We start from the raw sequence: 26,635 nt of genomic DNA on the forward strand, positions 1-26,635 counted from the left end.
TAAAGTCAAAGTCAAAGTGGTTTTTATTGTCATTTCAGCTATATACAGAGTACACAGTGAAACGAAACAACGTTCCTCCAAGGACCATGGTGCACATAAACACAGTGTAGACAGAACAATAGTGCAACAGTGCAAAAGTGCAGACAGACAATACAACACCATACAGACAAAGAATAATAAATAACAAGACAGTGTGCAAATTTTGCAGTGTGCAAAAAGGACCAGGTGAGGTAGTAATTACTCTATTACACAGTGTGCAATAGACTCCAGTGAGGTAGTAGGGTTTTTAGTGCTTTCCATTTTCTGGGATTAGTGGGGTAAGAGTGTGTGTACATGTACAGAAAAAACATCAGTTCAGTCTCTGCAGTTAAGGAGTCTGATGGCTTGGGGGTAGAAGCTGTTGCAGAATCTGGTCGTGCTGGACCGGATGCTGCGGTACCTTCTTCCCGAAGGCAGGAGGGAGAACAGTTCGTGTGAGGGATGAGTGGGGTCATTCACAATGCTGGTTGCTTTGCGGATGCTGCAGGTGGTGTAGATGTCCGTGATGGAGGGGAGAGAGACGCCGATGATCGTCTCAGCTGTCCTCACAATACGCTGGAGGGTCTTGCGGTCAGAGACGGTGCAGGTCCCAAACCAGGCAGTGATGCAGCTGCTTAGGATGCTCTCAATGGTCCCTCTATAGAAGATTGTGAGGATGGGTGGAGGGAGACGGGCCTTTCTCAGCTTCCGGAGGAAGTAGAGACGCTGCTGGGCTTTCTTGGCTGTAGAGCTGGTGTTCAGGGTCCAGGTGAGGTTATCTGCTAAGTGGACACCAAGGAACTTGGTGCTCTTAACAATCTCCACAGAGGACCCATAGATGTTGAGTGGAGAGTGGGTGTGTTGTGCTCTCCTGAAGTCAACAACCATTTCCTTTGTCTTGTCCACATTCAGGTGAAGGTTGTTGACTGTACACCAGTCTGTCAGCCGCTGCACCTCCTCTCTGTATGCTGACTCGTCGCCTTTGGTGATGAGACCCAGCACGGTTGTATCATCGGCGAACTTGATAAAGCTGTTAGAACTGTGTTTTGCAGCACAGTCATGAGTCAGCAGGGTGAACAGCAGAGGACTCAGGACACTGCCCTGGGGGGCCCCCGTGTTCAGTGTGATGGTGCTGGAGGTGCTGCCCCCGAACCGGACTGACTGGGGTCTCCCTGTCAGAAAGTCCAGGATCCAGTTGCAGAGGGGGGTGTTGAGGCCGAGCGAGCTTAGCTTCCTGGTGAGGTTCTGTGGGATGATGGTGTTGAATGCTGAACTGAAGTCTATAAACAGCATTCTGACGTAAGTGTCCTTCTTCTCCAGGTGGGTGAGGGAGAGATGAAGGGTGGTGGTGATGGCATCGTCCGTGGAGTGATTGGGACGATACGCAAACTGCAGGGGGTCCAGTGAAGAGGGCAGTTGTGTCTTGATGTTCCTCATGACTAGCCTCTCAAAGCACTTCATGATGATGGGTGTAAGTGCAACGGGACTGTAGTCATTGAGGCAGGACACTGTGGACTTCTTCGGCACGGGGACGATGGTGGTGGACTTGAGGCACGTTGGGACAGTGGCGCTGCACAGGGAGATGTTGAAGATGTCCGTGAGAACATCTGTCAGCTGGTCTGCGCACTCCCTGAGCACTCTGCCGGGGATGTTGTCTGGTCCTGCAGCTTTTCGTGGGTTGACTCTGCGCAGAGTGTTCCTCACATCCACTGCAGTCAGGCACAACACCTGCTCGTCCGGCTTGGGCATGGTCTTTCTCGCCATCGTGTTGTTTTGTGCCTCAAACCGTGCATAAAAGTTGTTTAGGGCATCAGGGAGGGAGGCATCACTTTCACAGGACGGTGGCATTGTCCTGTAGTTGGTGATGGCCTGGATGCCCTGCCACATGCGCCGCGCGTCACCCATGTCCTTGAAGTGGCTGTGGATTCTCTGGGCGTGTGCGCGCTTTGCCACTCTGATAGCTCTTGACAGCTCTCGCTTTCCTCAGGGCCACCTTGTCACCCACTCTGAAGGCGGAGTCGCGGGTCCTCAGCAGCGCACGTACCTCAGCAGTCATCCAAGGCTTCTGGTTTGGGTGTGTGGTGATGGTCTTGGAGACAGTGATATCATCAATACACTTGCTGATGTAGCCAGTGACTGATGCTGCATACTCCTCCAAATCAACAGAATCGCCTTCAGTAGCAGCCTCCCTAAACATGTCCCATGCAGTGCACTCAAAACAGTCCTGAAGGGCAGAGATGGAGCCTGCCGGCCAGGTTTTCACCTGCTTCTGAACTGGTCTGGAGCGTCTGATGAGTGGTGTGTATGTTGGTGTCAGCCAAACACACATGTGATCCGAGAAAGCGAGGTCGGGGCGGGGCTCCGCCCGGTACGCACTGGGGATGTTTGTGTAAACAAGATCCAACGCGCTCGCTCCTCTCATTGCAAAGTTCACATGTTGGTGGAATTTAGGGAGCACTGACACGTGGTTGAAATCTCCGGCGATAATAAACAGTCCGTCTGGGTGTTTGTTTTGCAGATCGCTGATAGTCCGATAGAGTTCACACAGAGCCTCTTTAGCATTAGCACCAATGCTAGCGCGTGGTAGGTGTGAAAGACCCTTGAATAGAGTAAATATTGAAGAGTTTTAACCCAGTAGTCCCACAAATCAGGCACTTAGTGGAACCCTTACATTTGCTGTATATAAAGGGCAGCCATTTTGTTTGTTTTCTGTATGTATGTGTGTGTGTGTGTTTAGTCTGCCACCTCTGCAGTTACCTCACACACACACGCTAGCTGTGTATGTACTGGGCGCTAGTTCATAGGTTCCTGACTCTTTCCAGGCATAGTGCTGACAACAGGTTTTTTACACACACACACACACACACACACACACACACACACACACACACACACATGAGAGAGGTATTCGCTGAGCTTGTCAAGCCGAGATGCACTCATGCATTTGAGGGCAGAGTGCTGATTTCAATTAAGGGGAGCGAGTCTGCACACACACAGCAAACACAGAGAAAAGGCTTGGCAGGAGAGACATTACGGTTTGCTGGCTCTGCCAGAAGCCTCCTAATGCTGTCACTGTTATGAATTACCCTCTGCTGAAGAACACCAATAACTGTACTGCTGTGCTTGTCCACAATTTCTGGATACAGATGGCTTGATGTCTTTGAGAGCAGACACAGAGCAGTTGTTGAGGTTGACCAGAAGGGGGCGATGTGTCCCTTAATGTCCCCTTGCTTTGAGTGCCAAGAGGGGATGCTTCAAAGCCCTTGAAACACTTGAGAAACACTTGAAAATCATGGGTGGGAAAGTGTGGGTGTGAGAGGAGGGGGTAACCATTAGTGGGTTAAGACCGCCCATCAACAAATCCAACATGATCATGTGGGTGTCACATGGGTAGAACATGGGCTAGGTGGGTTCTAGATGGGTTCCAGGTGGGTATGGCTCTGAATGGGTTTGTACACTCAATAGGGTACAAGTAGTATAAGTTCTTCAAAGAACTTTCAGGGGTTCTTTAGTTACCCATTTATTTGTTTTGTGCCACCAAGTTGCACCAAATGGACCAAATCATCATAGTCCACTTTAATCTCCCACGGGTCCCGTCTAGGCTTTAGTGTAGACCCATGTTTAGTACCTCCTGGTCCAATCACAGACCCTGATGGGGCCAGTCCAGTCATTTACTTACATTCATATGTGGGGCCATGGGTGGGGTATGGACAAACATTCTGGTTCCCACTTGGACTGACCATACAGCACACCATGGACATGTTATCTGGGAACCAGAAGTCTAATTTGGCCCCAAATTGGTGAAATCACTTTGGTGTTAACAATAGTGATCATGGTATTGCGCCATATCATGTTCTATGCTTTGCTATAACTATGCTGTACTCATAGGCCCAAGTAGGCCTATTATAATGATTACTACCATAACAATAATTACGTTGTCATGTTATCATACAATATGTGCACATAATGTCTAATTTTTTTGCTGACTTTACTATTGCTAATTGTGTTTGCTTAGCAAAAATTGACCATTTAACATGAGTAATGATGATCATTTTTACTGACTTTTATTTTTTGCAATAAATAAACATATTAATTAAGGATATGTGCCATGTTGCATCGTTCCCAACGCCATCAGCAACAAATTTACATGATAAAAAACCTCTATATGTGATTTGTTTGTTTTGTACATATTTAGCTGTTTACTGTATTTACTTTTGTGTGTTTGCCGTTTACATGCAATACATATGATTTTTGTTTATTTTTTTCATATTTTTCTGTTGTTAAGATATTATTATTTTTACAAAGTCAGAGTCTGTGTATGTTACTGCTTAAGAAATAGACAATCATTTATCATAAATACTATATACTAAATAAAACATTATTATTATTATTATTATTATTAGTTGCAGTATTATATTCTTGAAATTAATAAAAAACAAAACCCTGAAATATAGCGGTTTTATTTAGGACCATATCTCCCACCCTTAGTGTAATACATTGTTATGCTATTGTTTTATCATCTCGTTTTATCATTTTATTTATATCAGTGAAATAAAATCGTCCTGAAATTTCAATAATATAATTTATTGCAATTGTTGCTGGGACAATATATCGTTTAGTAAATGGTTATAATGATGGAACTAAACCTGACCATGAATTCCAATTTCATATTTATGTAAATCTAACCTCTGTCCTCCTTTACTCTCTGCAGGGCTTCAGAGGAAGCCGCCCATGAGGAAGTGTGATCGGTGAAAAGGTGAAAGGTGAGAGGTCAGGATGACGACAGTAGCCGCAGAATTTGACCACATGGACATCCAGCAGCAGTACCAGGATACTGTCAACAACCGCTGGGATGAGGACTGGGACAACGAGAACAGCTCCGCCCGCCTCTTCGAGCGCTCGCGTATCAAGGCCTTAGCAGGTAAGAAATCTCCTGAGGATCTCTGGAGGGCTTAGAACAGAGCCCTGAGGTACACCAGTTAAAGATTATTTAAAAAAAGGTTATTTAATCTCTTTAATTTAGTTATAGATATTTAATAGCTATTTACTTGCTATTAAACATATTTCCCTCTTAGCCTCTATGTATAACTATGAATGCAAGCAAATCCTTCCAGCTTACATGCTTCAAAATCTTGTATAATATCTTCTTCCCAGGACAGTAGAGACAGTTACTCCAACGAAAGCAGGGTCAACTCTTTTACATTACATTACATTACATTACATTACATTTGGCAGACGCTTTTGTCCAAAGCGACTTACAATATTGAAGTGCAAATAATAGAAGAAGTACAAAAATAATAGAAGTTAAAAATAAAGCATCTATAGATAGGGCCTTAAGGAGGTCAGAGGGAAATAATGGGATAGAGGAGTAGAGAAGAGGAAGAAGGAGATGAGGTTAGAAGTAGTTAGTGTGTTAGAGGTGTTAGGAGAGTAAGTGCTCTTTGAAGAGCTCTGTCTTCAGGAGTTTATTAAAGATAGCGAGAGATTCTCCTGATCTGGTAGTGGAGGGTAGTTTGTTCCACCATTGGGGAACTCTGTATGAGAACAGTCTGGATTGCTTTGTGTGAGTGTTTGGCAAAGCGAGGTGACGTTCATTGGAGGAGCGCAGCGGCCGGGAGGTAGCGTAAGCCTTCAGGAGCGAGTGCAGGTAGGAAGGAGCCTGTTCTGTCATCACCTTGTAGGCGATTGTAAGCGCTTTAAATTTGATGCGAGCAGCAACCGGTAGCCAGTGGAGCTCAATGAGCAGCGGAGTGACATGTGCCCGTTTTGGTTGGTTGAAGACCAAACGTGCTGCTGCATTCTGAATCATCTGTAGTGGTTTTACTACACAGGCCGGGAGGCCAGTTAGTACCAGTTTAATACCATTCACTTTGGAAGAAATAATGAATAAACAGGTCTCATAAAATGTTTGTCCATTATGGCTTTAAAAATAATTTAATTGAAAGTACAAAAGAAAAATCTTTAACCACATCATCATAAAAAATGGTACACCAAAATCATGTGACAGTAAGTAACTGTGATAGCATTAGCACTTTAATCAGATTATAGTGTTTTGTAGGATGAATATGATACAGCCCTACTATTTTAGCAGAGCAAAATATCACTTTGCTTGGGAAGGATTTGATCAGGGAATCTGTAGAGGTTTTAAAAATAATAATAGTAATAATAATAATAATAATAATAGCCATCAGTCCACTCAGTAACACAGTATACATGTTTTTGCAACTCACATCTTTCCAGTTATTCATCCTTCCTTAAAGTATCTTTAAAACATCCTTGAGTGTTTCCTGAGAGCATCCAGCTAATGCTAATGCTGCAATATGACACATGCTTTTTGTGCCATGGCTGAAAGTACAGGAAATCAATGTTCAGAGTTGTCCTTGTGTTGCATTATTAACGAAGTTAAATTCTTAATGCAGCCTCTATTTAAGGGGTTAAAAGCTAAACATTCAATGATGAAATCCATGCCTACATACACACACTCCCTCTTTCTCTTTTTCTTTCTCTCTCTCTCTCTCTTTTTTTTTGGCTGCTGCCCTTGAGAGAGGTTGTAATTAACTTTGATGTTCTCACAGCAGCCTTGTTGGTAGTAATATTACTTTTGGGACCAGTGTTCAAAGGGTACGGAAAGGGTACTTAGTTTTCATATATCAGCTTTTTATAATATTTACCAGTACTTTCTAGCATGTACAGCTTCGGAATTGTCGCGAATCTCACGCTTATAAAGTGTATTCATCTTCACCCACCTCAATGATGCTTTGTCTATATATAGCGTTCCACATATCATACTATATATTCTCTGTGTAACGTAATTCACTGAACCGGATTCTCTACATGTGCACAGATAGTGGGGATAGCATGTCAGCGTGTACCTGCTGCCTCTGTTTCCAGTCACTGTGCTGAGGTTGCTTCTAAAGTGCTGTAAGTGCACTGTTTACAGAGGTGTGATGTTGTTTATGATGGCTGAGAGAGACAGAGAGAGAGACAGAGAGAGAGACAGAGAGAGAGACAGAGAGAGAGATCTCTAAGTGCAGCCAGGCCTTATTCCCAGTGGGCATCAGAGCTTAAACAGGCCTGACTTTAAACCTTTAACCTCTCTCTTTCTCTCTCTTTCTCTCTCTCTCTCTTTCTCTCTCTCTCTCACTCAGGAGAGCAAGTACTTCACATATTTCAGAAAAAAAAACTAGAAAACATTGGGCATAAAATAGAATACGGAGAGTGTTCCTCTGTCTCAGTTCTCTGCCCGAGACCACAATCTGTTTTAGGAGTGTGGAGGAAAAAAAAAAAGCCCCCAGAATTCCAGTGAGCATCCTGCTTTTCACATGATTCTGTTTTCCTGCATTCCTGAGCACTAGAGCATACGCCCCACTCACTCTCCCTCTCTTGTTTCTCCCTCTCTTGTTTCTCCCTCTCTCTCTCTCTCTCTCTCTCTCTCTCTCTCTTCTGAATTGTAATAGTAGTGGGAAGGGTAAAGTTGGAGTAATCTGAAGAGTGAGCACGCCACCATGTTAGCCATGTTGTTTTTGGCTGGCAGCCTTTTTGCACATTGTTTGCGTGTTAATGTGGCTTATTCACATCCTTAGAGAAAGAGCGAAAGTGAGAGTAAGAGAGAGAGGTAGAAAAAAGATGGAAATGGAGGAAATATGAAGCAGAAATTTGAGGATAGTGTAGCATTTAATGCAAAAGTTTCCAACAATCTAATACAATCATGGCAAATCATGGCTATTAAAGTACAGCTGTTACTGTAACTTCGCTGTAGTTTCAGCATCTTCTCAGGCTCCATCTGCAAGTATCTGAACTTTAGTAAACTGAAGAAAAAACTTTTTTCTTTTTTTTTTCTTGTCCCATTCACATAGAAAAATGGCATCTTATGTCAGTAAAAACAGCTTCTCCCGAAGGTGTCAATTCTTTTAATATTGTGTGGATGGTAACATTTTCAATAATGGAGGGAGATTGGAGGAAGTAATTTTCATTTTCAAAATGACCTAGATATATTTGGACATAACCCCCAGTACAGTACAGACTAAATCCAGGGGTGGTAAACCATAGTGGATAACAGCAGCATGAAAAATTAGATGCAATTAATTGCTATAAAAAAGAACAAGTTTACTGTACATTCACTGCGGTTTTCAGTGTCATTTTTGGTCCATCCACATATTTGAGCAATTTTAAAAACAGAATTTTTTGTCTTTTGTTTTCTCGCATCCCATCCAAAAATTCCCTACAAGGTGTTGATATTTTGAAACCTCAAAATAGAGCTTTATGGGAGTTTTGACATCACATTGCATGCTTGTTTCCCTCCTGTCTTCCTATATAGTGACCTATATAAGTCATACAACTACATTAAACTTCACAGGACAATAGATTTCAAATTATTATTACTTATATTTAATAATCTGTTTAGATTTAGAAACCTCTTGTAGTTTTTTATGCAAAAAAAAGAAAATGTCTGAAAATTTAGCTTTTTTAACAATGATTTCCATGGCAAAGTTTTTAAAAACCTTTATAAAATGACCTTTATAAAAATGCAAACGTCACTAAATAAAAGAAGTGCTTGTAATGTAGTGGATAACAGCAACATGGAAAATGCTAAACTTTCCAACAAACTGAAACAACACTAGTTTTATTTGAATTTTCTCTAGAGCCATTCCAGGCTCTATATACATGCAGGTATCTCGATATATCGTTTTTGATCTCCAATCAACATGAAAACACTGTTTTGGTTACTAAAACCATAGCTTTTTGCCAGCACTCCCATCAACCTGTTTTTGATCTGCAAAGCCTCCCAAAGCTGTTCCTAGTCTAAAACCAGTGTTTGGAGTAGTGTAGTGGATAACAGCAGAGACAAAACATATTACTGAATGATACTGAAGGTTTTACAGGTTTTAATGAAAATGCACTGTAGTTTTTTAATTGTAACTTTTAATTGTGTCCTCTCAGTCCCTTTGACCTATTATCAATCAGCAAAATCCCACAGTGCTGTTCCTTGACTATAACCAGCGCTTGGTGTTGCGTAGTGGATAACAACACCTCCCTCCCCAATGAAAGACCCCGCTCTACACCATTATAAGCCTTACACAAGACTCCAAATGCTGTCCTACGTGTGTAACTGGTGATAGTAATGTAAGATATCTTATAGATCAGACTGTCAGCTAAATGGCCGAATCCTGTAAAAGTAAATCGTGAACAGCTTTCACTTCCTGCAGTGTAACACATAACACCTACACATCATTACCATGTTACAAACACTGTACTCACATTCCACAAGAGTTCTTCAGAAACCCTAACCCTCTCTCCCGCATATCTGATCTGACCACTGGTGACTTGGACAGGAAGTGCGATGTAACGCTAGCACACATTCTAGTCCCGGTGGGCCGATAAGGCAAGAATCCCCCCCGCTAGCAGTCAGCATACCCCACTAATGTGGACCATGTGGCCTACGATGAGAAGAGCCAGCACTACGACATCCAGCCCCACTGCCTCTTTTTCTTCAACACTCCACAATTACGGGTTGCCAGATTGTGTAAACGGACTGTCAGATGGTGGCTGAAGAAACTTATAGCCCCCCCTTACCAAAAAAAAAAAGTCCCCAAGGATCCAGACGTGTGTTACATTTATTGGCTGGTGTTTTATGAGTGACTGTTTTGCTTGTATTTGTTAACTGTATGTATTGTATTACACTTTCCTGCTCAGAAACGAGAGTGCCTGAGTGTGTTGAAAAGTATGTGTGGTTAAGGACAGCACTGAGAATTCAGAGATTGCGCAACTTTATTACCACCTCGAATACCTTCTCTAGCTGAGAAAAACACAGTATTCCTCTGCGTGCATGTTAACATGCATCTTTCATTAAGGAGGAAAAACACATTTAGAAGATACCACCACAATTCTACTTTATGAATTGTTTTTAACAAATTACGTAAGTATAATAAGAACAAGTCTCTGAAGTTAAGTAATGTGTATATGGCGTTTTATCTACAGGCATGTATTGGTCAAACTGTTTCCAACCACAGCTGATTAACCACAGCCTAAAAATACCTAAACACAAATATAAATAAACAGGGGCTGCCACTATAAGCTGGAGGTCGCAGGTTTGAACCCCCGCTCAAGCAGCTTTGCCATCAGCTGCCAGTGCTCAGAGGGAGCACAATTGGCCCTGCTCCCTCCGGGTGGGTAGATGGCGCTCTCTCCCCACATCACTCCCAGGGTAATGTTCACAGCACAGGGTATCTGTGAGCTGATGTACCGGAGCCGATGGTGCATCAGCAGCAGCTCGAAAAGAGGCGGTGGCTGACTTCACATGTATCGGAGGAGGCATGTGATGGTCTTCACCCTCCTGGTGTGTAGGGGGAGTCCTAATGAGTGGGTAATTGGCTGTGCGAAATTAAGGAGAAAATGGGGAAAAATTAGAAATAAAATTATAAAACTAATATAAATAAACACAAATCAGCTGTAAAAGCAATTTTCAGCTGATTTGCAAAGGTCAAAATCAATGTCTCCCATAATTATACCATGTTGGACTCACAAACAGATTTTTTTAAGGGCAGCTGACTTTATACTGTACTTGATATACAGAAGTTTAGACAAAATGAGCAAAATGATTCAGTTAGGTAGGATATTTTGGATTTATGATACTACCATATAAACATTTTTAAATATCGGGAACAATATTATACACTGGATTATGGTGCCATATCACCCACCCCTAATTATCACATGTTTTTAGCAAAATAAAAATTAACACTGTTCTCATTTCCCAATATATATCTACTAGAGATAGATTATATCTGTCCAGTATCATTTATTTTACCGTATTCCTAAATCCTTATCATGACATTCTGGATTACTGACTTCTGTTACAAATCTGATAAAATTCTTGTAGTTATTTAATATCTCAGTTAGGGGTGTGTAATATGGTATCATATGCAATAAAACAATTTTAATATATATATTTTTTTTGCAGTAGTGTATTTTTTATATATTTTTATATTTTTTTTATTTAGTGTTTTGTCATATCGCCAAGAATATCAGTATCGTGAAAATACCATGAAATATTGTGATTATTATTTTAAGGCCCATGCACACCTCTATAACACACACACATATTGCCATTTTCCTACTTCTGCAGTTTATGCTTGCTTAAAGCTTCCCGGCCTCACTTTCCTGTCTCCTGTGTTCTCTTTATTGACAACTAAAGTATGGTCATGGTTGATTATACACACCAGACTATTTCACTTATCAAAATCCTGGACCTAAACTGAAGCTCATAAGGCTGTGCTCCAAATCAAGGTCAGGGTTTTGAGGGTGTTTTAGACGTTTGTTCTGCTCGTGGAAGTCGAGAAAATAGCCCTGAATTCCCTGTTCCTTTCTTGTGGCTTCCTTCCCAGTGCTGGTCGGCCAGATGCTACTAAAACTTTTTGCTATGGTTCTGCTAGCATGCCTGTCCTATAACATCATGTTCATACACCCGCTCACCCCCTCACACTCCTCACACCAGACCGGCCTTCCTGCTCCGACAGCTGCCACGGCCTGGACCCACCGTACTAACTCAGACCGGCTAAACTGATGAGCTAAGAGCCAGACTAAAGCCGGCGTGACATAGCATGAGCTGCTCTGAGTGGAATTGTGAGGATTCATGAGGACACTGTGTTTGAGATCACATTGGAGCATCATGTGATGTTTTTTTTTTTCTTTTTTTTTTTTGCAGTAGATACTTTATGCAGCATCTGAAGAGGCTATTGTCTGTGTCTAGGCCTTAACGACCACCACTGATATGCATATTTATCTCACAAAGAAGAGATTAGTTCTAACAGAACAAAATATTCTACAGTTGAAGGAGCATGGAGCAGTTTTCCTGCAACTTGCTCTACAAACCCATTTCCATAAAAAGACGGGACACTAAATAAAATGTAAATAAATCATGCTGTCAGTGTCAATACATTAACGCACATAATGCATTTTAGAAACTTTAACACTTTAACACATTTATTTCATGCAAATTAATCACATTACAATCGAGTTTGGTCACAACTTACAACCTACTGTAATGCTCTCTGGTGGTGTATTAGTGGTTTTATTTAGCTGTATAAACACTGTGTTGCTACTGTTGGGTTCAGAATTATAGTTTACTAACACTGTAAATCTATAACTTAATCAAATCTACAAGGACATGCCTGTCATGTCAAAAACCCTTAAGATCTTAATAAATCTTCATAAAATAAATCTTACGAAAAATATTTTTTAATTATGATTAATCACAGGATACTGCTATGTATTTTTGTAATTGATTGACACCTCTAATGCTTGTAAAAAAGATAAAAAATGAATGATTTGCATATATTATACACCAATATTTCACTTACAATAAAACCTATGACACTGAAAGCAAATAGGGCGGCACGGTGGCGCAGTGGGTAGCACTTCCGCCTCACAGCAAGACGGCCTGGGTTTGATTCCCGGCTGGGGCGACCCGGGTCTTTCTGTGCAGAGTTTGCACGTTCTCCCCGTGTCTGCGTGGGTTTCCTCCGGGTTCTCCGGTTTCCCCCCACAGTCCAAAGACGGCACGTTCAGGCTAATTGGAACTTGGTTGAAATTGCCCCTTAGGTGTGAGTGTGTGAGTGAATGTGTCTGTACTGTTATCGACCTACGAGTCCTCTTCTGAGGACGAGATCATAGAACCTTGTGAATAGACGTTACCTGTCCTGCCACGAAATAGCTGACGAGCTGATGTGGCGTTAAACTCGACTAACCTGACCTGACCTGAAAGCAAATAAAAACATTAACACATTTAGAACTTAGAATTTAGAGCAATGTGTCTTAAAATAGTTAGGACAGGGGCAACAAAAGGCTGGAAAAGTAAGTGATAATAAACAAAAAGTAAGTGATAAATAAACAGCTGTAATAGAAACAATTTGCACTTTTTTATCTATGACTGTGTTCACCAATCTGCTAAAAATTGTGAAACATTTAGAAAAAATATTTCCCATAAAATTGCAAAGACTTTGGACATTCCACCATCTATAGTTCATAATATCATCAAAAGATTCAGACTATCTGGAGAACTTCCTGTGTGTATAAGGACAAGACTGCATTTATTTAAATCAGGCACGATTCTGATTCTTCATTGATTTCCAGTACAGTAACACTTCCAGAAATTACTGTCTGTGAACAAAGATCATTGTGCAAATCACAAATCCAAATCATTCAAAGAAGAAGCCAAATGTCAGAGGTTTTAGAAACTCTATTCTCTGGACTGCACATGAGAGGGTCCAAGATCAAGACCCACTCTCCTGATCAACATGCAAAAAAATTAAGAAAGCAGACCTGATTTAAAAAAAAATGTATGAAACAGAATAATGGTCAAATAAACTGAAATAATTGAGAAACTATGACTAATGTGACAGCAGGTCATGGGTTATGAGAATAGGAGCAGTATAAAACTGGGTAATATGCTATAAAATGCTATAAAAATGGTTCAAAAATAATTTACAGAAACCTGTAATGGAAAGATAACCAGAATCTTGTGTAAAATATTTTCTACTCCCTTAGTCTTAAATTGTAACAGGAAAGTTGTTCCAAAGTTGAGGTTCCACAATGAAAATTAATTCCCAGTGGAATAAGTAGTGAAAAATGGGCGGGGCCAGTCAGAACACAGTGAGCTGCCTGGGCACTCATCTTAAAAGAACTGACGGTAGGCCAGCATCTTGTAAGCTGTGTGTGAGAAGTGTAAGTAACGGGTTGTGGGATTCAGTGAGATCACCAAGAAGGTGAGGGCCAAACCAACGAGAGTTTTACACATGGTTTTATGAGTGATGCGGAATTTAATAGCCAACCAGTGAAGTGATGGGAGAGTTGAAGCAATTTACTCTGAAGGTTCTAGTTCTGGTGGTGAGTGCTCCTCAGCTTCAGCATTCAGAACCCGTTTGAGAACCATCAGGTCAGGAGGGCATTGCAGTATTCAAACCTTGAGGTTGTGAATGAGCTTCTTAGTATTATAGCAAATATTAGCTGTATTGGGAAGAAGGAAGAAGGCCAATTTGACTATACACTGACGTGGCAAAACGTCATGGTATAGCAGTATGTTAAGTACCTTATTTTTTTGATTATACGGCGCACTATCAATTACCGTCTGTTTTCTAAACTGATTTCACACATAAGGTGCACTGGATTATAAGGTGCATTTTAAGAGACAATATAAGGAACTTCTAATTCAGCAGGTCTCTGGGAGCTGGTCGGGGGTAGCTAACTAAGTTAAGTAATGACAAGCTAATTAAACAAAACTGTAATGAAAAAAGACTTTCTTTTAAAGTTAAATGGCACTGGAAGTTAATCTACACAGATTTCTCTCCTGAAAACTGTTTGTTTGTGTGAGTAAAGTGCTACTGTTTATTGACAGTAAGCTTAGATCACTGAATGTCTCCAGCACTAAGGCAGGAGAAAGAAACTCTGAGTGTTCCGGTAAGCCAGGGTGATATTAGCTAGCTGTTCGTCCCATATAGCTTGTTTAACATGGTAAATGTGCAGGCTTAAGTCTGAAATACTTACCTCTGAATGGCTAAAGTGCTAGCGCTTAGCGTGGTTAGCAGGTAATTCTAATGCTGCTCCAGCAGTGCTAGCCAGGGTTAGCAGCAAGCTACAGGCCGATAATACTCACCTCTGAACGGGGAAATAGCGGTTAGCGGCAAATGCTAATACCTTCAGTACAGTGGGTGTATATCACAGTGGGTGGAACTGACCGTGAATGAGGCGTCTGGCTATTACTGTCTGTGCGCAGAGAGGAGCATAAAAAAGCAGACATCATTTTCTCATTGAGTGTAGAAGGCCCCACACACACATCCTACAGGTCAGTGCAGTTTTTTTTAGCTTTCATGGGACATGGCAAAAGTCATGGGACACAATAATAGTTCCTGGCCCATGGTTTTTGGTAAGTTATTTTTTTGGTGTATTTTTAGATATGCACGGGGAAGTGAATGATACATTTAGATCATTTTTATATTGCAAACTACAGACTTTTATTTTCAAAAGGCAAGGCATATTCGGCCTTCCATAATGTGGGCTCTTTAAAGTCTATTTTTTTATTTTTAGATGCCAGTAAATTTGCTTATTATACTTTATTTTTTCTGGTTAAAAAATATGCATCTTCGAACCACCGACCAAAAGATGGTGGAAACTGCCTTTTTCCAATTAATGCCTGGCAGCTCTAAACCTGCTTTCTTTTCTTTAATCTGATTCCATGCAGGTTCTCTGTCCTTGCATTTCAGACTTACTTATTTAACTCCAGCAACCTCTTCGCCCACTTCGCTGCGGTGGGTGACTAACTCATCGTCCAGGAAGAGTCCCCCCGCGCCTCCCCTCCTCCCCACAAAGTGAGAGAGTGAAAGGAGTGCAGAAAGCGAAGTTGATGAGGAGTCGTTCCTCAGCTGCGAGTCAGATACGCTCCTGATAGAAAACAGAAGTGCATGCGGAGGTCAGAGAAGAGCAGCCGTGCCTGTAGGGGTGTGGAGACCACGTGGGAGCCTTGTGACTGCCCAGTGACACAACCGCAACTGTTTCTTCATAATATCTCTCTCAGAGCCACCCGGCCTGCCCCAAGCCCCGTACCAGCCCTGTGGCTGCGATCCCACGGCCCATAAAGCGGCTGCATAGTTAAATATTGTGTTATGGAAAATGAATGGTCATGGGGCTCGTTCTGCTGCACCGCATTTTATTCCTGGTCCTCGCTCGCTGTACCACGAGGACTTCTTGTGAAAGGAGTGGAGTGGATGAGATGAGACTCATTCTGGGTAATCTGTGTGAGAAAATGGATAGCAGTAGATAGAAAACTGTACATGATCCTACAGATGGAAATAATTATTGAATATAATTAAAACAGTGTACTGTTGTGCAAAGCTTTTATATCACTACACAGGACTTTACCTTGGGTAATAGTATATACAACAGCACAAGGGTGTCTGTGGGAGTGGGTGGGCAGGTATTCAAAAACTTGAGTCAAGTAAAAAAAAAAAAAAAAAAAATCCAAAAATGAATTAAATAAGTTTCTCTTTCAAACTAAGAAGAAAATTCTGTAGGTATAAGGCAGCATCTGCTCATCAGCAGCATCAGCCAAGCTCATTATTGTATAACAGATTTAAACATTGTTAGTGACCTTATATGACAAAATGCACATTTCAATACTTTTGAATAGATATTCCTGCTTAAATGTTTTTGTTTTTATAACAATATTCGGAAACAGCACTATTACCCTAAAATCTGTATATTATGGATGCTCAAATATAATAGAAAATATAATAAAAAAATAGTAAAATGTAATTATTTAAACATAACAATCTTACATTTTTTTTTAAATTGTTGCTTACTTGAAATCTAATGTTTTTTTAAAAAGGAATTAAATTTTTTTCACTGAGTTTCTAATTAATTAAATGTTTAAAATGTAAACAAAGTCATTTAGGTTTGTGGTGAAAGTTTGTTGCAGTGTCTACAATACAGACCTATTTATTTGTGTCTTAACGTGCATCTACTGTTCCACTATGAACACTATTAAAACAATATATTTTTAGGCTCAAATACGGCTATTTCACGTAATAGCTTTTTAAGCACAAACTTTTAGATGCATTAAATGATTGTGGATTGAGGAATGTTAAATGCCAGACATCACATGTTTACTGGAAATACATAACAGAAGATATTATCACCCATAGTAGACAGTGCAGTTAGCATGAGAAATGCAGGAGAACCTACAGGCATACCCTGCAGGTCAGTGCAGCATTCTTTAGCTTTCATTGGGACATGACAAAAATCACGGGACTTTCTTGCATGCGAGTGAAAGTCCCTTTATAAGTACTTTAGTGATGTGTATCACTTTGTATTCTACTGGTTGCAAATTCTGAAAGGCAGCCCTTTTGCATGGTTCTAGAGTATAGATATTGTTTTGTAATTGGTTCCACATGTGCCTTCATGCTGTTCGTTTTCAGCCGTGCTTTAAATTTTGAACAGATTCATCCCTCAGTGTTTCAGCGTGAGATTAAAAATGTTCCCTGCTCTCTTCCTTTAATATCCTCCTAAAATACATCCCAGAATAGATCTCCGCAAATATCTCATCAGCGGTTGTGGTGAAAAAAAGTGCTATTCTCTGTCCACCCTTACGAGTGGAAGAGTGATCCTGCGCTGTGTCCCGGTAGGGGACGAGGGCTGACAGGATGCTTATGGAGACATTTATCATCAGCTCATTAATCATGAGCAAAGTTTCCCTCGCTGATGTCCTCCAGTGAGAGGAGTGCAGGAGTGGAGCCCCATCGCCACAGGTCTGGCGTGGGCTCTCAGAGGCACTCTAGCACTAAAGAGAGCTGGGTATTATTGCAGCGAAGGGTTGAGTATTTACCTATGTGGAGGACTGTGGAACTCCATATACCCCATAGTGGAGTGTGTGAGGGAGGGGTTATCTTTTAATATTTCAAATCATCAGCATGTCATGATGTGTCATGATTAAAGTAAACCTAAATTATTTGCTATAATTTAAAAAGTAAAACCAAACAAAATGTGAAATTTGGCTGAAGGCTGAATACAAAACACTGAATACAGTTTTTTACCGGAATTCATTTTTGTTGTTTTAATTGCTTTAAAAGCGATTACAAAACTACAACAATCATGCAATACATTTCACAAGTTTCATACGAGTGAAATTTTTACGAGTGTAAATCTTTTGGTTAACAAAAATTTTCCAAGTTTCTTCAGCTCATATTATTATCCTAGCCCTGTACAGCTTGAATCTTTAAGCAGAAAAACAGCCAGTTTGTGGAGAGGTAGTGAACATAATAAACTAATACAAAGTATGATGTGTATTCCTAAATGCTTTATTTAATTTAATTCATTAGTGTGAGAATACTGTAAAAATGAATTTAAATCTGCAGTTTAGTGACTCTTTCTAGTGTTTTCTCCCTCACTACCCCTGCTTTAAACAATACATTATTCTGATATGGATCATAGGCAGGGGCTGGGAGCGAGTGGGGTATAGTCTGATGCATCTGCTGCTAAAAAAAATCCTAATAAAAAAAAAAATCTGTATTTATCAGTCATTCTGTTTTCTTTTTTCTAAGGAACTAAAATGGTTCTTCTTTTAGAGTGTAACACAAGTGTTTTGCAGTTAGGAATGTGAACTTAGTTGTGGTTCTTAGGAACCAGTGACCAGAAAAACATATTCGTGGTTAAAAATTGACATGCTGTCTCGCACATAATTTTACAGAGCTTCTGGAGGTCCACAGTGCTCCAGCTAAATAAATACCCAATGCTTTATTGGTATAATACCCAATTCTCTTTAGTGCTAAAGTGCCTTGGAAAAAAAAATCCCAAAAAGCTGCAGTCCAACTGGATCATTGTGAGGTCGGTGGGTTGTGTAACATTTATTCATAATGGGGTGTCCAAACCTGAAAATTGTTCAGGACATTTGTTCGGGAATTCCCCAAAAGCATCTAAACACAAAGACAACAATTTCTAAATTGTCAAGCGAAAATCGTCCTGAGCACTCTCTCTCTCTCTCTCTCTCTCTCTCTCTCTCTCTCTTTCTCTTTCTCTTTCTCTCTCTGTGTAGCAGTCCCAATAATCTTAACACTAAGATGCCTTTAGAAAACACAGCCCAGAACAGTTTGGTGATTTCCCTGCTCAAACACACCTGATTCAACTCGACAGTTACTCACTAAATCCAGCAGATGTGTTTGAGCAGGGAAATCAGATTCCAGACTCTGGAATTAGACACCTCCATGCTATAGGAAAGGCAGCTGTGGGGGGTGGGGTGCTGGATGACTGAGTTACTGAAGCAGGATGTTTGCAAACGAGCTTTTAGACAGGACGTCAGGACGCCGGTTGCTCGTACATCCCAAAAAAGGCATTTTGCACTTTTCATTGCATCATATTTCTGTCTTTCTTGACCCTCGACAACAATGCAGGGAAGCCAGACAGCATCCTGTTCAGCTTGCACCCCTGTCTTCTCTGGAGGTTTGGTACATTCTTCCTCCGCCTCCTGCTCCTGCTCCTCCTCCTCCTTCTCTCGGGCCTTCTCTCCACCCACTGCCTGCCTCATGGAAATGAGCTGGTGATATCATCGCTGCATGAACGCCAATGGCTGAGCCAGTGTTGAAAGTACAGCCCTGCGCAGCGTTCTCCTCCCAGCATTCTCCTCCCATCCCCTGGGAAAGGTGTGCGGTGCACTGTGCAGGACAGAAACCCTTTCATTGCCTGTTTTAACGTTTTTTACGTACCTTCACTTTTCACTCCAAGCCCTTCTTAGGCAGGCTTGTGGAGGCCACAGAGCTGAAACAATTCCCAGCTTTATTTCACCCCCTCTGCAACTGCACCCCCTCGTTCCCCCTGCTGTCGGAGTGAGTAAAAGCTTTCGGGTGAAAGAGTACCCTCCCCTCTCCTGCGTTTGCGACAGGGAAGGGGTGTGGGTGTGAGCGTTTGAGGGGAGGGGGTAGAGGCCACTTTTGAATGGCCAGGGAGGGAAGACAGAAGAAGAACAATCGGGGGAGAAGCAGCATGCTAACCCAGCCTCCCCTGCGTCTGTTTACCTATACTGCCACAGTATTGCCTGCTTCTTGAGCGCTGGACTTGAATTGGGCTGATCCCTAACGGATCGGCCCCTTGCATCTCTTCCGGAGGAAAGCTTGCTTTTCTTCAAACTCGTGGTGGAAAGAGAAGGAAAGAGGGAAAGTGGGAGGGACTGTGGACTGGAGTGGAGAAAAGAGAAGAAGAAAGAGAAAGAAAGCAAGCAAGCACAGAAGCAAAAACACAGAAGACCTCTCCTTCCCTCCTTTACCCTTCCCTTGGCTTATTTTAGACCTTCCCTCTGTTTTTCTTGCCTGGTGTTGTTTTTCCTGTGGCTTTCCCTGGAACATTTTTTAAGGAATTTAAGGATCTACTTTCCCTGTGAGTAGGGGAGCATGGAGACAGAATGGGGCTCTGGGTCGGACCTCTATCAGGGGGCTGGCTTCCCCGCCCAGATGCCCTTCAACTACAACCAGCTGGATGGACGTTTTAAGCAGCTGCAAGGTAAGGCAACCTGCAATCAATGTCTTCAGTGTCTCCAGGTAGAGCTTCTATTGTTTACTGTGCATGCCAGCCTGCAGCAGATCATGAAGCTCGTTGGGTGAACTTGGACTTCAGTTCTTGGATAGCAGTCTTGGTACCTCCTAGGTTAGGTGGAGAAACCAGAAAGGAACATCTCTGGCTCTTTGTTTGGCCAGTTATTTACAAATATCCAAATAAATAAGTTGTTCAGTGCCTGTACTTGGTCCACATGGACTTTTGTGGGCTACTGTTCCATCACCTCCATAATTAAGAGCAGAACCAAATAGAAGCAACCCCGGTTTGCCAGTCTTTGGTTTGCCAGTAATTTGCTATTATTCTACGTTGTTCAGTGCCAGTACTTGGCGCACATGGACTTTTGCGGGCTAACCTTCAGTCCATTAAAAGGATGATTAAAGGGGCACTATGGTTCTTTGTTTTGCCATGTTTTTCCCTGTAGTTCAGGGCTTGTAATCCTAGAAAGGGTGGACTATTTTGGAGGAGGTGGATGCAGCATGGCTGCTGCTGCTTTCTTTGGATGGCCCACTGGAACCATGCAGCAGAGTATAAGTTTCAAATTAGATTACAAAGAGAGATTTGGAGCAACAATATAAAACAGAATAATTACTCCAGGTTTGTGTGTGTGTGTCGGTGTGTGAATGGCCGCTTTTCATTACAAACATTCCGTGACTGTGTTTGGCTCCCCCTCCCCAAAGTACTAGTGGCGCCCAGCGCTGATGGGCTAAGTCAATAAAAGGGCTGCTAAGGCTGAATGGACCGTCATGCACAACAATGGCAAGCCAAGGAAAGTGGGAGTGGTTGTTTTGTTCTTGTCTTCGCGATTGTGCCTGCTCCTTGCTGCCAGTGTACTTGGGCATATCTGGACATATTTGGGCAAGCAGAGGGCCGTGCTTTACCTTTGAATGTCAACCTTTTGAACGTCAACCAACTTGATGCAGGCAAAACAAATAGCAAGCTGCTGTAGACTTCTTTTGTTGTCACTGAGGGCTGACATATTGCCAGTAGTGAAGTAATGAGGTTAAGGCTCCAAAAGTCTAATAGTCTAAAATTCATAATTACTTTATTTCACTGAATTTAGATTTTTTGATTTTCTAAATCAGAACAAATGGCATTTTTATACTGTTAAAGTAACAGAATGCCTAGTTTGCAGATGATTTGATTCATTGCAGCCCGGATGGGATTGATCAGTGGGAGTGCTCCAGGCAGTCCTACCACACTCAGCAATTTCATGGTTTTATGCTGTTACACTGCTTTGTCCTTGCTGTAGCTTTCACCCGTGCCAAGGACTTTGCTGAACCTGGGCTAGTATTGTCTTTACTCTGTAGTAATCTCATATATATGCTCAAATATTGTTATCTAGCAAAAGGCAACCTTATCATGTGTTAGCAATTTATGGCTAGTGGATAAAAATGAAATAAAACTACTATTTTAAAAAAATCTTGTCGCAAAGTACATTCAAATAAACTTATTTTAAGGCTATCCTATCATAAGCTACATTTCTAAGTTATATCTGTGTAATTAACAAATTACTTTTTTGCGCAACACTTTACCCAATGATGCAATTATGTTGTTTCCAGCAAAATATTATTGTCACTGAACTTTTATTGATATAGATTATAACATTTGTCTGGCATGTTTCCATTTTTTATTCCATTGATGTCATAAATTCCATTCCATATGGCATTCATCTCCATAAATTTGTCGATATAAAATAGATAAGACAAATGTATTGATTGGAACACCTCCTCATAATACAAGTTTATTACTAAACAGGTACTGCTTTTATTGTCTATACTGTCCAAGAAAGGCTTTCTACTATATTTTGAAGCATTGCTGTGATTATTTATTTGTGTTCAGCAAGTGTTACTGAGGTCAGGATGTTGGATGATCACCACCCCACCTCATCTCTAACGTTCCAACTCATCTGTAACACAGTTCCACTGCTCCACAGCTTAAAGTTTCTGGGGGCTTCATACCCCTGTAGCCCATGTCTGGCATTAAGCATGTTGCTGATAGTTTCATCCTATACTCGTGGCAATTTCTATGTGTTTCAGCAGTGGGTGCAATTTAAAATACGCGAATGCATTCATTCATGGGCAAATCCATTAGTTTTTATAAAGAGACAATTTATTTTTTATATATATAGTTATAAATCATATATAAAATTGGGGGAAAAAAACTTTTCAATGCTTTAAAACTTTTTTGTTAACAATTATTGCAATGGAAGCATAGCTTTTTATACTTCAAAATCTTTACATTAAATCTAGTTCCATCAGACAGACACACATGCCATTTGTATCTAATACTTGTAACCTGTCCCCTAGAGTACACTCTGAACAATGGCTGCAGAAAATTCTAGAGTGGGAACACCTGGGAGAACTTGCTGCTTGATATCCACTATGTAATGTATATTATACTGCTTTGCAAAGACACCACTGAAATAGCTAACAAGCTGAGGTCACCCTACTAAAAAGAAAGAGAATCAGACTTTTGAAAAACACCACCCTCCATCCATTAATATAGTTGTCTAGGAAAGTGCTGGACACTGTCTCCTTCGCTGGCTAATCAGTAAGCTAACCCACTGTCTCCACCCTTCATCATAAAGCAGTTAACAGCAGGGAACTCTGAGACGAGGACTTGACCTTTCATCTGAGGCCTAAATGAGTCATGAAAAAGACTCTGATCGGACTCCAATAAAAGCACTTTGGAGTATTGAGTGGCCTGCTTGAAGTGGCCATAGAATTCATACTCCTGTTCTTTCTGGCCGTGACCAAGTGGGACGATTAATGAATCACGTAAAAGATATGTATTTGTACCTTCTTGAATGACGTCTCGGTCATATTCGGTTGTTGTTTGGCCAAGAGAAATGGTCTTTGATCATGACTCTGTGATGGCAGTGAGACAGACGAGCTTCCAGGCTAAGTGATACGTCGAGTTCTACATTCTTGACATTGTGAAAGTTAAATATAAGAGGCGAGACTGCCCATGCTAGCTTGTTTTCCAGACTTTATTCAGGCCAGTATAAATCAGCCAAGACAAATGACTGGACTTGGACCGCATCTGCGTCTATTGTCAAGGACTAGAGACTAACCAGAGCAGCTCGGACACATTTGTGCTGTGTGCTGTTGGCCTATAGCTCTGAGTTCACTGTGAGGGAACATCCTGATGTTTAACATCCTGAAAAAGCAAAGTACAAACTCTCTGTGGACAAAAGTATTGAGACATGTGCTTATTAATTGCAAGAGTAGAATAGAGTTTGTCAGTGTCTTTACTGTCCGGGCGGAGCTTCCTACTAAATCTGCTAGATTTTGGACCATTGCTGTGAGGATTTGATTGCATTTAGTGACCAAAATAAGCCTTAGAAAGCTCAGAATGTTGGTTGTAGGTTGATTCTTACTTTTAAAAAGTCCTAATGTATAGGATGGAGCGCCATAATTCCGGAGAACACAGTTCCTCCAATGCTTTACAGCTTTACAATGCTGAGGGCTTTATATCCCTCTAGATGTTCACACCTGGCATTAGACATGGTACCATTAGTTATTTGTTTATCTGCTCCAGACAGTTTTATTCTATTGGCAGTACTTCTTTACAGGGACTACAAAAGCTGTTTTTGTGTGCATTTGGACATAAACTTTAGCAATGCCTGCAAGTTAAAATGGTGTCCACAAACATTTTGACATATCTGGAGGTATGCGATGAAATTGTACTAGAAAAATATTTATACTATATAGTATGTAGCTCACTGTGGCTAACTAGTGCACTGACCTAAGGCCACTTAAACACTTTGACCTACATTATTTTGAGGTCCTAACCAGTTTCAGACATGGCTCAATTCCACCAGGCAGGTCACAGTGGCTCTAAAGACTGCACTGGGAGTAGGCCGTGAAGGAGCATGCAGGATTTTTGCTGAACTGCGGCTTTTGTCCTTCACACACAGCACTGCCAAGTCGCTTCTCTCACAGTCTGGCCCTCTCAATGACCTTCTGTTGGGCTGCTGGCAGAACTGCAGCCGTCAAGAATGAGACGCAGTGCCTTAAAAGACCCTGAATGAGCCTGGTGGATCCAGTCAGTCCAGATGTGTCTGCGTAGGTGTACATTATAGAGTGTAGTGCGTAATATCATCACTATTATATAAAAAAACACTTTTTAAACAACATGACAAATGGTTGTTTTCTGCTCAGCAGACTAAAACTACAGTTAAACAGCAGGTCAAATTGGCTCAAATCCGATTCCTTGTTATTTAGCCTGTTTACACTATATTTTTAATGTGATCTGTGTGTAGCATTTGTCTGAACAGTTTACACTCCTAACCGAGGCTCATGTGCAAAAGAATATAGCACTTTATGAAAAGTTTCAGTTTAATTTTCACCAGCATCACAAGAGATATTAAGAAGTTCCTTTGACTAACATATTCTCAATTACAAATCCCAGCTGTTAAAGTTTGCTGCAAACAGGTCATATGTTTTGCTACACCCACTTTTTTGGTGTATGTCTCTTGTTTCTTTAAACTTTTTACTTTACATGAAGAAAATGTCTGTGATGCTCAAGTTATGAAAATTGTCGCTGCCATAAAATAGCCAATATGTTGCTGATATGGCACAAAACAATGAAACAAACCTCACTGCTGTCATCATTTACTCTTCTCTTCATGCCTGTTTTTTTACCTGAACTCTGGCTGTTCACAATTCCATGAATCTGATATTTATTTGACTTCAGTACCACATATGGTACTGAAATAAGGTGGTGTGAATTGGAATTGAAAATGTTATATTAATTGTGGTGTTTGCTGTTCACACAGTGACACAGATAACACACATATCTCTTTTGACAAAATTTTACATTGGATTTGGGTAGGGTTGTCACGATACCAAAATTTTGACTTCGATACCGATACCAACTGTAGTATCACGATTCTCGATACCAAAACGATACTTGGAAGAAAAAAAAACAATAAAAATATCTGAACATAAAATGTTTATTTTTGATTGGACTGTATTGAACACTGAACAATCGGTGCAAACGTTTTTATTCTAAAATGAAACATTTGAACAAAAAACAAGTTTCGTTATTATGACCTTAACTATAACATAATTATCTAAACACTTCCTAAAAACTAAAACCTCTTCTTTTCTGAAACTACACTGTGGGAAGTTTCTTTGCCTGTTTAAGGTTCTTAGCCAGGAAAACAAGTGTGTCCACATGGTCTTCTGTCAACCTTGTTCTCCTTGGACTGCAGATTAACCACACGTGCGTTATCACATGCAGCCTCGAAAATTACGCTTTTAATAAGGAGATAAAGTGGATATTATTTTTTTTTCTGCCTCAGTTTATTTCATGCGCTGTTTGTATATAATTGGGGATTGCAGGAGACTGGATTGATGGATTCTCTTAAGTCTGGTTTTGAAGGTAAGAGCGTGGGGGAGCCGCTGGTGGGGGTTGAGGGGGTGGAGGGAGTGACCTGAGGTAACCCTGCAGCGAAAAACAAGCAGCTTTTAACTCTGAACACGCGCTGTGACGCGCTCTTTCAGCTCTAATTCAGGAACCGTACACCCTACAGTAAAACGGAGCGAATCCGGAGAGACAGACGGTTCGAATGGTGTATAACATGTCCGCATTCGATCAAATATGGACGTACGAGAAACGGAAATATGAAAATTATGATTTCATATTTTCAGAAGCAAGGCATATTTCGCCCTAAATGTTTATTTTCTGAAAGGAGATCCAGCTAAATGGGCTGAAAAGGCCGAGATTCTAAGCTTTAAAATGGCATATTGGGTGTCTATATTGAACCTATAACTATTCATAAACACAGCCAGATATTAAATATTATAAATTTCTGGCCCGCCGGCGGGCCAGGGCTAGTAAATCTTAGTAACGCTACAGACAGAGTGTATCTTGACTAACTCCACTAACCTGTCGACTTCTCAGCTCTTTGTAGAGATCAGGGTGCTTGTCTGCTAAATGCGTAGCCAGGTTGCTGGTGTTCCCTCCTCTGCACTGGATAGACTTATAACACCGTTTATAAACTGGGTTTGTGGTGTTGGTCGGATTCCCTTCTTCATCAGCGATGTAAGCAAAATTTGCCCACACTTCACTCCTCGCGCCCGTTTTGTCCACAAGTCGCGGACGAGAGACATCTGTTATTTTAGACGTCGCCATTCTACACTCGCAGCTGCTCTCTCTCGCTGCTGCTCTGCTGGCTTGCGCGTGCGTGTGTCGCTCAAGCGAGTCAAATGAATCGATTCACACGTGAATCGATTCATTTGTTCAGAACACTAAGTTTATCTGAATCCTGCCACACCGACTGCTGCGGTGTGAATCAGTTTTCTTATGAACTGAATCAAATCGCGCCTACTATTTTGACTCATTTGAAGCTAGTGACTGGGCTATATAGTATCGAAAGCATCGAACGCTAAAGAACCGAATCGTTTGTGATGACGTAGTATCGAAAAAGAATCGAACCTTCGGTACACCGTGCAACTCTAGATTTGGGCCACTTGTATCTTTCTTTGCTGTGTAAACATAGCCAAAGGTGCACACAATT

At 41.2% G+C, this 26,635-nt stretch overlaps 1 protein-coding gene across 2 annotated transcripts in view; it reads left to right on the forward strand.

Moving 5' to 3' along the window:
- The window catches only part of sptbn1 (spectrin, beta, non-erythrocytic 1), a 125,476-nt gene that overhangs the window by 39,500 nt on the left and 59,341 nt on the right, over nt 1–26,635 (forward strand). Inside the window, exon 2 of one of the 2 annotated variants that reach the window (XM_007231774.4) lies at nt 4,730–4,939. In XM_007231774.4, the coding sequence (XP_007231836.3) occupies nt 4,795–4,939 (145 nt within the window). In that variant the 5' untranslated portion in view covers nt 4,730–4,794. Of the gene's footprint in view, nt 1–4,729; nt 4,940–19,262; nt 20,056–26,635 lie in introns of those variants that run through there. The other variant, XM_007231775.4, reaches the window with a different exon arrangement.

Source organism: Astyanax mexicanus, chromosome 16 (genome assembly GCF_023375975.1).
Source record: "Astyanax mexicanus isolate ESR-SI-001 chromosome 16, AstMex3_surface, whole genome shotgun sequence".
Taxonomy (NCBI): domain Eukaryota; kingdom Metazoa; phylum Chordata; class Actinopteri; order Characiformes; family Acestrorhamphidae; genus Astyanax; species Astyanax mexicanus.